This window comes from Manacus candei, unplaced genomic scaffold (genome assembly GCF_025592945.1).
Source record: "Manacus candei isolate 608988 ecotype Guabito, Panama unplaced genomic scaffold, ASM2559294v1 h1tg000046l, whole genome shotgun sequence".
Classification (NCBI taxonomy): Eukaryota; Metazoa; Chordata; class Aves; order Passeriformes; family Pipridae; genus Manacus; species Manacus candei.
Window position 1 is genome coordinate 1110722 of NW_026138094.1, and position 15434 is coordinate 1126155.

At 53.9% G+C, this 15434-nt stretch overlaps 1 protein-coding gene across 1 annotated transcript; it reads left to right on the forward strand.

The window, feature by feature from the left end:
* The first annotated feature begins 2688 nt into the window (after nt 1-2688).
* On the forward strand, nt 2689-15231 carry SNX1 (sorting nexin 1). The gene is made up of 15 exons (XM_051796466.1): nt 2689-2837; nt 6159-6261; nt 7078-7214; nt 7759-7825; nt 8903-8946; nt 9882-10023; nt 10503-10581; nt 10833-10908; nt 11607-11720; nt 11847-11940; nt 12862-13067; nt 13729-13872; nt 14226-14306; nt 14609-14680; nt 14808-15231. Exons 1-15 carry the CDS (start codon nt 2706-2708, stop codon nt 14856-14858), a joined length of 1542 nt encoding a protein of 513 aa, XP_051652426.1. The 5' UTR covers nt 2689-2705; the 3' UTR covers nt 14859-15231.
* The last annotated feature ends 203 nt before the right edge of the window (nt 15232-15434 follow it).

A 15434-nucleotide genomic window follows, 5' to 3' on the forward strand; every position in this document is an offset into this window, starting at 1 on the left:
GGGGGATCTTAAACATACATGGGTGGGTCATAAAGCACCTCTTGTCTCCAGTGAGCTCCCAAAGACTCTTTAGTCCTAAGTCTTGCAATCAGGGCCACAGTAAAGTACCTTGAAGCATCTTTCTGAGCAATTTTGGCTACCCCAACCTGATTTTCACTCCTGCATCTAGACCTGAGCAGGTTCAATTTCTGCTCCCGCTGTAGGAATTTTTGTGGCTCCTGCCTGGCTTTATGCTGGGATTTCCCCCAGTCCTATGGGACATCTGAGACTGGGCCACCTCCACCTGCCCTGTGAGGTCTACACCTGACACCCCAAGCCTGGTGTGTATTTAGAAGAGATTTGCAGCAGAAAATTGTCTCATCCTCAGACTGCCCAAGCTCCAAACCAAGTAGGTAAAACTATCACTTTGAATGGGCATCTTTCAGGCATCAAATGGGGAATTTGCAGAAAATAAGAATGTGAGGGTTTGGGTGGGATTTATCTCCACTGCTTATCAAGGTAGCTTGGTTTCCTCTGCTTCAGAGTGCAAGGTCCAGCTGGAAGGATCTCTAGATCCTTTTGGCAGCTGTGTTTGTCATCCTGCTGCCTCTCCTGCTCATCTTAAAGGATGTGTATGCTCCTCATACTTCATCCTTGGGAAGTTTTTTGGGACAGTTGTGTTTCATCCCTAGCCATCCACTTCAAAAGAGTAACACTGGCAGGTTGTCCTTGTTCCCAACCCACTGAGGCAATCCAGGAGGGATGCCTGTGTGGGGTCCCACCTGACAGCCAAAGGACGGGCCTTGCTGTTACAAATCTCAGAGGGAATTTCAGACAGGAGGGAATGAGCAGCTGTTTCCTGATAGCAGGAACTGGGGAGGACACCAGAGAGTCCTTCAGATGAGGATAAGCTATGTTATGTTTTTCTGTTTGCATCTTGCCTGGCAGCCAGCCTGGATGAAGGATGGGAGTGTGACATGGCTGCAGCCACGTACTAGACCAAGTTCTCCAGTGTGAAGGGATGGAGGTCTATGCTGGATTTTGCTGCTTCATTGCAGGAAACAACTGAGAGAAAAGAAGGAAAATCCATCTCTTTTTGTTACTCTCCCATAACTGAGGGGCTCACAGCACACAGCAGCTGTCTCAGTGCTTCCCACCCTCTCCCTGGGGCAGCACTCAGGAATTCAGATGAGGGGTGTCCAGCAGGTTAGGGACCCCCATATAGTTTATCTACATTCCTTAACCCACAGCTGGTGGAAGTCCAGGGCATCTCACCTGGCTCTGCCTCACTTGTTGCCCTGCCTGGCTCCTCCTGGCACTGTCCCGAGAGGATTGTGGCCCAAGGGAGTGGTGGTGACCAAGCACCATGAGAGGGCTGTCACTGTCACAGGGATATGGGGCTCATCCTGGGATGTCTGGAATTCATCCTGAGACATCTTGGGACTTATCCTGGAATGTCTTGGTGAGTATATGGGGTTCCTTCTGGGATGCCTTGGGAAATATAGAGCTTAGCCTGGGACATTTCCAGGTGGCTCATCCTGGGATGTTTTGGGGGAGGAGGGGGTTAATCCTGAGATGTCTTGGAGGTTGTATTGGGCTCATCCTAGAGTGTCTGGGGGAATATAGAACTTAGCTTGGGACATTTTCAGGGTATATGGCTCATCCTGGGATGTTTTGAGGGGTTATGGAGTTAATCCTGGGATGTCTGGGAGATACAGGGCTCATCCTGGCATGTCTTGGGGAATATAGGACTCAGCCTGGGACATCTTCAGGGTACGTGGCTCATTCTGGGATGTCTTAGAGATTGCATGGGGTTAATCCTGGGTTGTCTTGAGGGTATGGAGCTCATCCCAGGATGAGGGGGCTATGGTTCTCATCATAGGATGTCTGAGGGGGGTATGAGGCTCATTCTAGGATGTCTTTGGGGTTATAGTGCTCATCCGGGGATGTCTTGGAGGTCATATAGGTCTCATCCTGGGATGTCTTGTGCAGGCATAGGGCTCAGTCTGGGACATCTTCAGGGTATGGGGCTTATCATGGGATGTTTTGGGTGGTATAGAGCTTATCCTGAGATGTCTTGGTGTCTTGAGGGGTATGGGACTCATCCTGGAATGTCCGGTGGGGGGAGTATGGGGCTCATCCTGGGATGTTTTGTGGGAGTATGGGGTTAATCTTGGGATGCCTTGAAGGTATGGAGCTCATCAGGGCTCATCCTTGCATGTCTTGAGGGGTACAGGGAAGCCTAGGACATCTTCAGGGGATGTGGCTCATCTCGGGATATCTTGGAGGTTGTATGGAGTTCATACTGGGGCATTATCAGCGTACAGGGGTCATCCTGGGATGTCTGAGGGGGGATAGTTCATCCTGGAATGTTTTGGGGAGGCAAAGGCTCCTCCTGGGTTGTTTCGGGAGGGGCAGGGGCTCAACCAGGGCTGTTTTGGGGCCTGAGGCGCTGAGGGGACACGGAGTCCTGGACTCAGCCACTTCCACCCGGGGGACCGATGCTCCCCCAATCACCTCAATGGTATGGCCCAGCCCCTCCGTTTCCATGGTGACCGCGCGACGCCCTGCAGCGGCGCCGAGCGGCGGCGCTCATTGGTCGCCCGTGCCGGGAGTGGGCGGGGCGGACGGGGGCGGTGCCAATCCGAAGCCCGTCCGCCGCCGCGGCCCCGCCCCCGCGGGTTAAGGCGCGGCGGGCGCTTCCGGCGCGGGCGGAAGCGGCGGCGATGGCGTCGGGCGGCGGCCGCGGCTCCCGCTCGCCCTCCCCAGCCGAGCGCCGCCCGCCGCCCTTCCCCGAGCCCCCCGGGCCCGGCGCCCCTGACAGCGACTCGGAGGGCGAGGACATCTTCACTGGCAGTGTGAGTGCGGCAGCACCCCCCGCGGGGCGCTGAGGGGCCGGGCCCGATGTCTGCGGGCTGCAACGGGGCTTGGTGAAAACAAGGGGAAACGCCCCAAAGCCCCCCGAGATAAAGGGGGGCGATGGCTCTGGGCGTGTGTCCCTGCAGGGAACCCCGCGCCCCCTCCTCTTGGAGGCCGGGTGGAGGTCGGGGGTGGTTCTCGTGTCTGTGGGGTTGAGAAGGGGCTTGTGCTCGGCTGCTCCTCGTTTCCCCAGGGTTGTAACCTGGCCAGTCCTGCAGAACTGGTGTCCAAGGCCAGGCTGGACGGGGCTTGGAGCAGCCTGGTCTAGTGGAAGGTGTTGCTGCCCATGGCAGGGGGTGGAACAAGATGGGCTTTAAGGTCCCTTCAAACCCGAACCATCCCACAGTGGCAGCTGCAGCTTGGCCTCTTTGCTGTGGAGCTTGTGAGGCTTCACGGTGGGGGGAAGCCCCATCTACCTTCCCCCAGCATTGTCAGCCCTGGTCCCCTTGATGTCCAGAGGGTCCTGGTGTGGCTGGTGTAGTGCTTGCTGCCCTCAGTTTGGGATTGAGGGATGAACCCCCAGTGCAGTGGGGGTGAGGTGACAGGAGGCATCCAGTGTCCCCTGCCTAGTGGGAGGGGGCTCACCACTGCCCTACTGGGCTGAAGGAGGGTCTTGGAGGGTTTGGTCGTATTGGTTCAGCAAACAGTTGCTGCATTGCTGCACAAATTCCACACTGAAGGTGGAGGTGTGAAGGATTTCAGCACCTTTCCTTGTTTCTAACAGTCCCCTGTGCAGGAATTCCAGGTTGCTGAAGGCTGTTGGCACTAACTCTGTGCCAGCTCTGTCCTGGTGTTTGCTCCAGGCAGTGACCAGCAGGTAGGAGGGGAGTTAAAACACTGCCTCAGTTTGCTTTCCCAAACTGAACCCCTCCTCAACCAGCTGCTGGCCTCCCAAGGATCAGCATCTTCATGGAGCAAGGATCTCTGCTAGACAAGCTCTTCCAACAGGCTGGAGGCTGGTATGCTGCGGGATTGATTCCCTGAGCTCCAGGAGCCTCTGCCCACCTCTCCCAGGCTCTTTCTAGCCTGTCTGATCCAGCCAGCAGCGCAGGAGGGATTGGTTTCTGTGGCAGGAGGCCCTCCAGCAACATTCTGCAGTTTCCCAGCCTGGGGAAGCCTCGAGCAGAGTGTGGCTGTGACCATGTGAATCCACTGGGAATGGCCTGGCCAAGCTTCTGCCACCGGCACAAATCCAGAGCAACCTCTGCTCTGCTTCTGGTGCAACTCGTGCCTGGTGTCCTTGAGCTGTGCTGGTGTTGCCAGTGGCCTGGGATAAGGGAACAAGCCAGATCTGGGGGGTTGTGGAGAGACTGTGACCTTGTGAGGATGAAACTCTGGCACTGCTCTGGGCAAAACAGCAGCTGGGTCGTGTGTTTGGAAAACAACCCGAGAAAGTGCAACCCTGGACCAGGCAAGAGGAAGGTGCTGGTACCTCTGGCAGGCACCAGGTCGTGGAGATGGCCTGGAGCTTCTCAGGATCTTTCTTTGGTGAAGAACTGGAGGATGTAATAGGTGGCTTGTTGTGGCCCACCAAAAGGGATGAATGCCATTTAATTTCACAGGAATTCCTGTACTGGAAGGAGAGGCTGGGGAAGCTGCAGCAGCTTATCAGGTTCTTAGTGGTGTTGTTGAAGCCACTGTCATAACTAATACTTGACTCTTCCATGCAAACTGGTGGCTTTGTTTGTCTCTCTGCCCTTGAACATTAGGAAAACACTTTCTGGGAAGCAAGAGAGGCAGATCCGCCCAGCTGCTGATATTCATGTGGCTCAGTAGCCAGCAAAGAAGGGTTTGGGTCAGACCCAAATATAACTAAAGCTGGACCTCCCCTGCCTGTGACGGAATCCCAAAATATGCTGAGTTGGAAGGGACCCACAAGGATCATCGAGTCCAACTCTTAGCCCTGCAGAGGACCATCCCCAAGAGTCACACCATGTACCTGAGAGCGTTGTCCAAATGCTTCTTGAGCTCTGGCAACCTTGGTGCTGTGACCGCTACCCTGGGGACACTTTCCAGCACCCAACCACCCTCTGGGGGAAGAACCTTTTTCTGATATCCAGCCTAAACCTCCCCTGACACAACTTCAGGCCCTTCTCTGGGGTCCTGTCACTGGTCGCCTCTGAGAAGAGATCAGTGCCTGCCCCTCCTCTTCCCCTCCTGAGGAAGCTGTAGACTGTGAGGTTGGATCCCTGTATGACCATATCATTCTCTAGAGATGCCCCCAAGGGCCAGCTCTTCCCAAAAAAGTGTCAGACCGGCATGGGGGCACCTCTGCCCGCACACACGGTGTTGGGGGGTGCTGAATCCGGCCCTGGGACAGCTGGTGTCATGTCGTGGGCTGAGCTAAACAAGGCCACAGCTCCTCTGTAGCAGCAGATGGAGAAGTAGGAACAGGGTGCGGTGCTTTCATGTCTGAGGAACTAAAATTAAGGCAAACTGGGAAGCGGTTCTGGTAGAAAACTGCCTTGTCCTCGCAGACTGGGATTTGTCTACCAGCTTGAAGAGCTCCTGCAGCGGAGGATCTGTGTGAACCCTCCTCAACAAAACATCCTCAAACACAGGAGGACTTGCCATCAAGTGGGTGTTTTGAAGGCTATTTCTTTTACCACCCAAAGACATGAGCCCACCTCAAAGAGGAGCTGCCTCAGCACTGCTTTGCTCCGTCAGGAGCAGCGGGATCTGACGGCGTTTCCTTGCTGGAGAGAGTGCCAAGGAGCCTGTCGGTCCGGAGTCACTGCTAATAGAGCTCCATTTACTGCCTGTCAAAGACCCGTTCTGTTCTCTGCCAGGACCTACAGAATAGCACTGCTGTCCCATTCTTCCTTGGAATATCTGTCTGCCTGCAAAATGAAGGGTGAATTGGGATGAGGGATGACTGAGGGATGATTTGGGATGCCGGCCTCCATAACAGGAATGCAGGAGCAGCTCTGCTTTCTGCTGGGGTGGACTGGTTGGCATACAAGCTCTCATGTGGGCTGTCTCCTTGTCCCCAAGGCTGCTCCCAGCAGCCAGAATGGTCTTTCCTGGTGGGCTGGCACGTCCCAGTGACCTGCGAGCTGCTCCTGTTCTGCTGAAAATCAGGGTGGAAACTGGCTGTGGAGTTTGGTGTGACACTCGGTGTCCTTAACAGTGGCAAAGATGCTGACACTGAAGGGTGGGTGGAAGGGCAGCAGGGTGGGGTGATGAGGAAGTGCTATGTTTGCTCATCCATCCCTCAGCATAAGTGACCTTGTGTCTGTGTGCTTTTAATCCTCTCACAGAGCAATCCCCCGGCCCCAAAAAAGGAATCTCTCCTCCCTGTGAGCAGCCCTTCCAAAGAGAACGGGGTTCACGTGGAGCAGGACGATCAGGACCTATTTGCAGGTGAGTCTGTGTCTACTGGGTGTTTACTGGGCCACTTGGAGCTTCAGGACTATCACAAGTGCTCATCTCAAATTCCTGTTCTAGCCTGTGTTGTGTTTGGGAAGGTTGGAGTAGCCTCTTCCAGGTGTCCAGGATAATCATGCCACAGGAATAACTGTTTGGGAGTTGAAGAGGATTAAAAATTGGTTTGCTTTAGTTTTGTTACCTTAAACCTTTGATGGTGTCTCCTCAGAGTTAAAAGACTTTCGTTATCCACCTTTTCCTCCCTCTGTGCCAGCGGAGGAAGCGTCTCTAGTAGAGACATGGCTGTTCCCTAGGAACTGGAAACACAACACCCCTCAGCAGGTGAAAATGAGGAGGCTCAGACTTTCCCTAGCCCTGGCATGGTGGGACAACTCTGGCAGAGAGTCAGTTTTGGAGATCTCTGCTAAGAGGTGGAGGTTTTTACATCCTGTGGATGGAGAAGAGGCCTGGGAAGGCGCCTTCCTCCAGGCTGGCCTGTGAGCCAGGTAAAATCCAGCTTTAGCTGTTCCGATGTGCAGCTCCTCTAGCACACAGCAAGGAGATGATGCCTGTCTCCTTCTGGAATAAGAAGTTCATTGGATTAACATAATGTTCCCCAGCAGGAGTGATCAAATGCTCTTACTGCTTTAAGTCGTGCTCTTCCCAGTGCTTACGGGTGTCCTCTCGATGGATTTCTTTTTTTGCTAGTTTAGACTATTGTTACTCCTGAGATCCCATGAACCAGAGAATATTGCAATTGCCTTTCCAGAAGCCCCAAGGAGAGAGGCTGACCTTACAAACTTCTCTTGACAGATGCTACTGTGGAGCTGTCCCTCGACAGCACGCAGAACAACCAGAAGAAGGAGGTGGCCAAAGCATCCAACCCTCCCCCCTCGTTAGATGTAGCTGCAAGTTCTTCTTCTAGAAACCCTTCAAAGAGCTATGAAGAGGTGAGAACTGCTCTTCCTACCTGTCCTGCTGGTTCCAGACTATCCTTGGCAGGAACCTGTCCGTTTACTCAGTTGCAAACGTGAATCTGAAAGGATGTAATTACTGTAATTGCCATATTGGATGCCGTGACTTGTATCTCAGGCCATCAGTCTGGGACTGATACCACTGGAGTGGAGCTTAGGTCAGACTGGTGACATTCCACTCCTGTGGAATTGCAGGCTGCTTCCAAAGCTGGAATAGCAAGTGGTGGTTCTGGTCCTTGGGGTCTGAGCTGAGACTTGGAGCTTTGCAGAGTTTCACCTTGGGGCTGAGCAGTTCGTGCATCAGTCTGGGCAGATAGCAGTGTAGGAAAGACAAATCCAGTTTGGGATCCTTGGAATGTGTATCCTGGACATGAGTGAGGAGCTGGAAGGCTTTATAAAATGGCCCTGGCTGGAGTGAGATGCCCATGCAGGGTGACAAGCTCACCGTAGTGGTTTGGGGTGGGTTGAGGTCTGGCTTCCTGGTTTTAACTTGCTGTCCCTGTGTGCTTGCTCCAAACAGCTGGAGGAGGAGGAGCAGGAGGACAAGTTTGACCTGACTGTAGGAGTGAGTGACCCGGAGAAAGTTGGTGAGTTACTGTCCTGTACTGCACAGTGAACATGGTTAGAGGAGCCAGGCTTGGCCATGAGGCCCTGTTCTGCAGCTCCAGCCTCCACACTGTAACTATGGCTGTGAGACTGTCTCCAAGAACAGACTTGATTCTGGAGGAATTTCTCCGAGACTTCCTCCAGGATCTCAAAGAAATGAGGCTGTGAACAGCAAAATGCCTGGGGGGAAAACAAGCAAGGCAGAGGCAGCTTCTGGAAAACCAGGGAGCCAGGACTGGGGTTTTGGGATGCTTGGGGCCTGGAAATGTGACATGCCTTGTGTGGGGAAGCAAAACTCCCTTAACCTGAAACTAAGTTTATTATTCCATGCTCTGGCACCTTCCCTAGCAGCTGTGCTTGCCAGGGAAGCAGCTCTGGCTTCAAACTGAGAAGCAAGAGGGTTTCTGTCTATTGAAAGTGGGGGTCAGAGAGCCTTGTGCAGCTATGTGGAAATTTCGGGGATGCAGAGAACCCAAGGGAACACCTGATCCCAGCCAGAGGAGCAGCCTCACGAGTGGCAGGTTGTTCCCACTCCATGGCTTGTGATCTCTGGAGCTGGGAGGTGCAAATCAGAGGTAGATTTAGGGGTAGCGCTGGAGCTCTGAGGATGCCCTTTGGTTAAACTATCAGGTAAACAAGGGGATTTCTGTTAGCTGGAGCAAACTACCTGTGGTGTTCCAGGATCCAGCCCCATCCAGCCTGTCACTCATTCTGTGAATAGACTCTTCATGTGGCACACAGCCCCAAATTGTTGGGTGCTGAGCAAAAGTGTGGAGCCGACCCAAACGCTGCCGGCACAACAAGCGCGCAGTTGTCAGAGCTGGCTCTGTGGGAAGTGTGAGGAGGGATGAGCAGGCAGGTTGAGGAAGTGGTTGCTGGGCAGGGGTCTAGGGCCACGTAGCAGCATGCTGCCTGTGGTTCTGTGCAAAATCCAGGGCTCTGTTAGACCCAAAATTGGGAATGACGAGGCAGGAAAAGGCCAGGAGCCTTGTGCTTGTGTTCAGGGGATAGTGGAAAGCGCTGATGTGAATCCAACATCTCGTTTCTGTCTTCCATAGGGGATGGCATGAACGCCTATGTAGCCTACAAAGTGTCAACACAGGTATGTCTAACTCCTCTGTGTCTGATTCTCCATTATTTTTCCATGTGTAAAGGCAGCTGGACTGTCTGTCCTTAGCCAAGCCAGCAGTGACCTAAATAAACAGAGGTCTGAATGCCTTGTTCCATGGATTCAGGAGTTATAATCCACAAAGGATGAGCCTAGCTGTGGAATAGGGTTGGAATCTATTTGAAATGAGACTGGCATTATTTTCCCAGCCAGTTCCCTCTTTGCAGCTCTGGCTGATAGGGATTCTCTGCATTCAAGGGAGCAGCAGGAATGACGTCCAGATACCAGGCCTGTTGCTGAAGGTTCAGTGCCAATGGCAGCATCAGACTAAGCTGACCTGAGCTCAGCACTTGCTGCAGAGCTGCTGCTGTAGCTGGTTTCACATCAGGACCCATTTCCCTCAATTTCCAAGAGAAATGGAGCCTCCTGCAGCTGCTGGGGTGCTTTGGAATGCTCCTCTGGGCTCTGGAAAGCTGTTCCAGCTGCCTATACCATGGCTGCTGGGCTACAGGCAACCCGTGGACTGAAGAGGGGACTAGAATACTTGTTATCCTTAATCCTGCTCTGCAAACACATCCTGAAGCACTGGTGGCCCCTGTAGTCTTTAGGTGACCTGCAGGGGGTCCCTGTTCCTGTGTGGAGCAGGGATCATGGGATTAGGCAGCAGGCAGGGCTTACCAAGCAGCCTGTGGCCACACTACCAGCTGCTCAGTTATTTAGTGCCATTAATGATGCTGCTTGCTCCAAGGAGAACAGTTGGGAGAAAAATTAGGGAAAACCTGGGCCAAAACTTGCTCTGTTCCCTCCTGACCTCTTGCAGAGCTCACGCTGTCCCACCACATCCCAGTGACAGGTAGAGCTGGCAAGGCCATGTGTGCCAGGTGAGATTCCCTGGGGATGTCTGACCCAAATCCCATCTCTCCCCCCAGACCAGCATGCCGATGTTCAGGAACAAGCAGTTCTCAGTGAAGAGGAGGTTCAGTGACTTTCTGGGTCTCTACGAGAAGCTGTCGGAGAAACACGCCCAAAACGGGTTCATTGTCCCTCCGCCGCCTGAGAAGAGCCTCATAGGTGAGTGGTGGAGGTGCAGAGCACAAGCACTGGGCCTTCACAGCTCTTGTAGGTCCTTCTGGTGGTGAGCTCTGTGCCTGAGGACAGGCCTGCAGCAGTCTCAGAGCTGATAGAAGCTGCAGAGTAGCCAAGGAAAATAACCTGGGTTCTGTGGCACAGACAAAGCTCTGGTTTCCTGCTTGCAGCTCTGGGCTGAAAGTCTTGATGGAGTTCACAGATGCTTCCACACCTGCTTGATGTAGAGTAAAACCTCTGTGGTGTCACTAAATTGCTGTTTCACTTGAGTCCAGACCATTGGTTTACTTCTTTTCTGTGTCAAAACTCATTGGGTTTAAATTTCCAAGTAGCTCTTGCTGATCCAAGGTCTAATTCCTGTTGTAAGATTCCTATACTATCACCTTGATAGTCTGTAATAAACCACTTTATCTTGTGTGTGGAGTTTAGAGCAGCTCATAAATCACATCTTCCTTCTGTGCCAGGCATGACCAAAGTGAAAGTTGGGAAAGAAGATTCCTCCTCTGCAGAGTTCCTAGAAAAACGTCGGGCTGCTCTCGAGAGGTACAACCCCAACAGCTGTCCCTGACCAAGGGAGGGACCTCTGAGAGGTCTGGTCTTGCCTGGTGGCATCACCAAAGTCCATGGGGAGGTAGGAAGATTGGTGGGTGAATTAGAACAGTTGTTGGCTTTGATTTCCTGCTTTCCAGCTGCTCTTCCAAAGTAAATACCAAGCGTGTCACAGCTCACTCTGATGGCTCAGAGCCAGGTTTGCTGCTGCCAAAGCAACTCCTGGTGTGTGTTCCTCTCCACAGGTACCTCCGGAGAGTGGTCAGCCATCCAACCATGCTGCAGGACCCAGACGTCAGGGAGTTCTTGGAAAAGGAAGAGGTCAGTAGCGTGGAATAAGGTAGCTCCAAGTTTCTTGGAAGTGCTGAAGGCAATGGTACCTAAGCAGTTAAGGAGGCAAGATGCTGCAAAACTCTCCTCTTAGAGTGGGAGTGGGAACTGGGGTGGTGGGTTGACAGCAGGTACCCACCAAAGCTGCTCCATCATCCCCTCAGGTGCACAGGGGGAGAAAATATAATGAAAGGCTTATGGGTTGAGATAAGGGCAGGGAGAGATCACTCAGCAGTTACCTCAGGCAAAATGGAATCATGGAATGGTTTGGATTGGAAGAGACCTTAAAACCCATCTTGTTCCCACCCCCTGCCACGGGCAAGGACACCTTCCACTATTGCAGGTTGCTCCAAGCCCCATCCAACCTGGCTTTGGACAGTTGCAAGGATGGAGCAGCCACAGCTTCTCTGGACAACCTGGATCAGGGCCTCACCACCCTCACACCCAACAATTCCTTCCCAATATCCCATCTAACCCTGCCCTCTGGCAGTGGGAAGCCATTCCCCCTTGTCCTGTCCCTCCAGGCCCTTGTCCCAAGTCCCTCTCCAGCTCTCTTGGAGCCCCTTTAGGCACTGGAAACATTTCTAAGGTCTCCCTGGAGCCTTCTCTTCTCCAGGTGAGCACCCCCAGCTCTCCAGCCTGTCTCTATCTTTTCACATCTCAAAGCAAATTTTTCCATTCCTTTCCAGCTCCCAAGAGCAGTAGGCACCCAGACTCTGAGTGGAGCAGGAATACTGAAGATGTTCAACAAAGCTACAGATGCTGTCAGTAAAATGACCATCAAGATGAATGAATCAGACATAGTAAGTGTTGGGACACCCTGGGCTGTCCCTGTCCTCGCTCCGGAGCCATGTGCCCTTCCCAACCCCAGCTTTGGGTGCAGGGAAAGCCCCATGTGTGGGAATCAGCTGCGGATTTACCCTTTCCAGTGGTTCGAGGAGAAGCTGCAGGAGGTGGAGTGTGAGGACCAGCGGCTGCGGAAGCTGCACGCGGTGGTGGAGACCCTGGTGAACCACCGGAAAGGTGACCGGATCAGCACCACGCACTCCGGGGCTTAGGCTGTGACAGTCACACCCTGGGCAGTGCCTGAGGGGGGTTAGCAGTGCTGGGTGTCCCAGGGACACTTCTGAGTCTCTTCATCACGGGAGACAGAAGTAAAAATGTCAGCCCCATTCTTCTGTCCAGCTCCACAAGCTTGGGATGGTGGTGTGGAAAGGAACCTATGTCCTACGGGATCATGGAATCCCAGAATGGTCTGGGTTGGAAGGGACCTTAAAGCTCATCTTGTTCCATCCCTCTGCCCTGGGCAGGGACACTTTCCACTCTCTGAGGTTGCTCCAAGCCCTGTCCAACCTAGCGTTGAACACTTCCAGGGATCCAGGGGCAGCCACAGCGTCTCTGGCCAACCTGGACCAGGGCCTCACCACCCTCACAGGGAAGGATTTCTTCCCAATATCCCATCTATCCCTCCCCTCTGGCAGTGGGAAGCCATTCCCCCTTGTCCTGTCCCTCCAGGCCCTTGTCCAAAGTCCCTCTCCAGCTCTCCTGGAGCCCCTTCAGGCACTGGAAAGGGCTCTGGGGTCTCCCTGGAGCCTTCTCTTCTCCAGCTGAACAGTCCCAATTCCCTTAGCCTTTTCTCGTGGGAATGAAGGCTGCTGTAGCAAACCTGAGCAGACCTGATCTTATGTCTTCCCACCCATCCTCTGGCAGGGAGTGAGAATGTTTTCCTTCCTCTGCATGTTTTGACTGACTTCTGCAAAGCTGTGCCTGTCCCCCTGCTTGGCTGCTTCCCTTCTCCTCGTGGCTGGAAGCTGCTGGTCTGACCCAGCCACCACTGGCCCTGCCAGCTGATGTCTCCTGGGACTCAACTCCTCGGGCTGAGCCCTGGGCTGGGGAGCACCCAGTGCAACCCAGCCCATCTCCTGACTCTCATCCCTTTTCTAGAGCTGGCATTGAACACAGCCCAGTTTGCCAAGAGTTTGGCCATGCTGGGAAGCTCGGAGGACAACACGGCCCTGTCCCGGGCGCTGTCCCAGCTGGCTGAGGTGGAAGAGAAGATTGAACAGCTGCACCACGAACAGGCCAACAATGACTTCTTCCTCCTGGCCGAGCTCCTGGGGGACTACATCCGCCTGCTCTCAGTTGTGAGGGTAAGCACTGCTCCTGCTCCTTGTACCCAGCTTAGGCTTAGGGATGCCAGGAGGTCTTCCAAACTCAAGCAGAGGGCACACATGGCATGGCTTCTCCAGGAACAGGGAAACTTGTTGGTTGTCCAGGTGAGCAGGTAGTCAGGTTGGAAGATTGTGGTGAGGTGAGGCCTGGCCATGCCACTGTTCTCCAGAGGGGATGTGGAGCGAGTTCCCAGCTTGTAAGTGGCCTCAGCCCTTCCAGAGGTGAAGGCTGAGGCTGTGAGCTGATGACCTGTGATCCAAGTGGTGCAGATAGGCCTGCCAAGTGCCTGCTGGGGAAGAGCCTTAGTCTTCAAGTCTGGTGTTCTGGCCTTGCTGGAGACTGGAAGAAGCAATCCCAAGAGAGCAGCAGGTCTTGCAGGCTGAGCCCTTCCCGCCCCAAACACATCCTGCCTCTGAGCAGGAGTTTCTGAAGGCTACAGAGGCCAGGACACAACCTCCCTTGTCTGCCAGTCCATACTGGGAGCTGTGGGTGCTCCAGAGCAGGATCCAGTCTGTGTTCTGGCTCAGCTTTGGTCCAGCACCTCAGGTATCCCCTTGGCAAGTGTCTCCTTGCCAGCAGAGCCCCTTGGAGCCGCTCTGGCAGCACAGAACTCAACGTCTGCCCCCTCCTTGCCTCCAGGGAGCCTTTGACCAGCGCATGAAGACCTGGCAGCGGTGGCAGGATGCCCAGACCATGCTGCAGAAGAAGAGGGAGATGGAGGCCAGGCTGCTGTGGGCCAACAAACCTGACAAGCTGCAGCAGGCCAAGGATGAGATCTCGGAGGTAGGAATGAGGAGCATGGGACCTCTGCTCTGCTTCTACCCTCTGTGCTCCAGCAGGGGACCTTCTGGGCTGGGGAAGGGATCGTCAGGGCTGGGGAGGACCTCCTGAGCAGGAGGGACAGGTGTCTAAGGCCAAGCTGCAACAAGGGATAAGCCAGCCTTGAGTGGAGCTGCTCATGGTCCCACCTCCCGTGACTTCTCTGCTGAGCTTCCTGTGGTGAAGAGGACCAGGAACACCGGGCTCTGCTCCAGCAAACACCTCTCACACATCCAGTTGTGGCTACAGACACCCTTGGAGAGGGGAGCAGAAGTTCCTTCCCTTGCCCTGAAACAGCACACTTCCTCTCTCCACAGTGGGAGTCCCGTGTGACACAGTATGAAAGGGACTTTGAGCGGATTTCTACTGTCATCCGCAAGGAAGTGATACGGTTTGAGGTATGTTTGGGGCAGCCCTCGGCTGGGAATGCCAGCCTGGGTCAGCCATGGGGCACCCGGGTATCCAGCAGTATCCATAAATCCAGACATGTGTGAGCTGGGGCACTGCTGAGGGCTTTTGGCTGAGGTGGCTTCTCCACAGGGTATCTGTTCAAATGAAGGTGGGTGGGCAAAGATCCTCCATCTCCCAGGCCCTTGTGCCGGTGCTCTTGTGAGGCCCCAGGAGGAACAGGAACATCCTGGCAGTTTCTCTTTCAGGAGGGTTTTGGTATTTGATTCAGCCTCATGCCCATCTCTTGCAGAAAGAGAAATCTAAGGACTTCAGAAACCACGTCACGAAATACCTTGAGACGCTGTTAAACTCTCAGCAACAGGTGAGTGGCCCCTGATGTGGTTTTACCTCCAAGTTCAGGCCCAGGTTGTGAACCCCTCAAGTGTGACCCCCCCCCCCGCAAGTGCGTCCTCAAGGCTCCTGACTCTCTCCCTCTCTCCTCCCTGCAGCTGGTGAAGTACTGGGAAGCGTTCCTGCCTGAAGCCAAGGCCATTTCGTAATCGGACCGAGCGAACAAACCTTTATTTTGCCTTTTTTTTTTTTTTTTTTTTTTAATATATATATACACTATACCTCCTCCTCTTTTCCACGTGAGCGACCCCTCGTTCCACATGCTGGAGCTGGTAGAGGTGTCACCCCCAGACGAGCAGCTTGCGAGCCAGTAACTCTTCTAACTGTATATTTTTCATTTAGCAACATATATTTTCTTACTGAAGAAAAACTAGTTTCCTGCTTCCAGACCAGACCCACAGCCAGGGGGTTATCAAGATCTGGCAAATGTCTATTTTTCAGGCAGGGTTTTAGGGCTCTAATGATTTATCTTACTCCTGCAGTGCCATTAAAATTCTGTAATAAAACTTCTATCAGGGCAAACAGGCTCTGAGTGTTGGGGGTGGGCATGGGGAGAGCTAACGGCACATTCTCTGGGGTTTGGGGGAGGCAGTGGAGCCTCCCCCGTATTGTGTCAGGGACAAGGGTGACCTTGGACACTGCCCTGGCCACCTGTCCCTGCTCCTGATTAGGCTTTGGCTCTCTGCCCTGCTCCCAGTGGGAGCCGTTTTTAGGATCTGAGCTCA

Coding starts and splice junctions, on each gene's coding strand:
- SNX1 (XM_051796466.1), top strand. CDS start 2,706: ATGGCGTCGGGCGGCGGCCGCGGCTCCCGCTCGCCCTCCCCAGCCGAG. Junction 8,947..9,881: donor CCTACAAAGTGTCAACACAG/GTATGTCTAACT, acceptor CTCTCCCCCCAG/ACCAGCATGCCGATGTTCAG. Junction 11,721..11,846: donor AGATGAATGAATCAGACATA/GTAAGTGTTGGG, acceptor TACCCTTTCCAG/TGGTTCGAGGAGAAGCTGCA.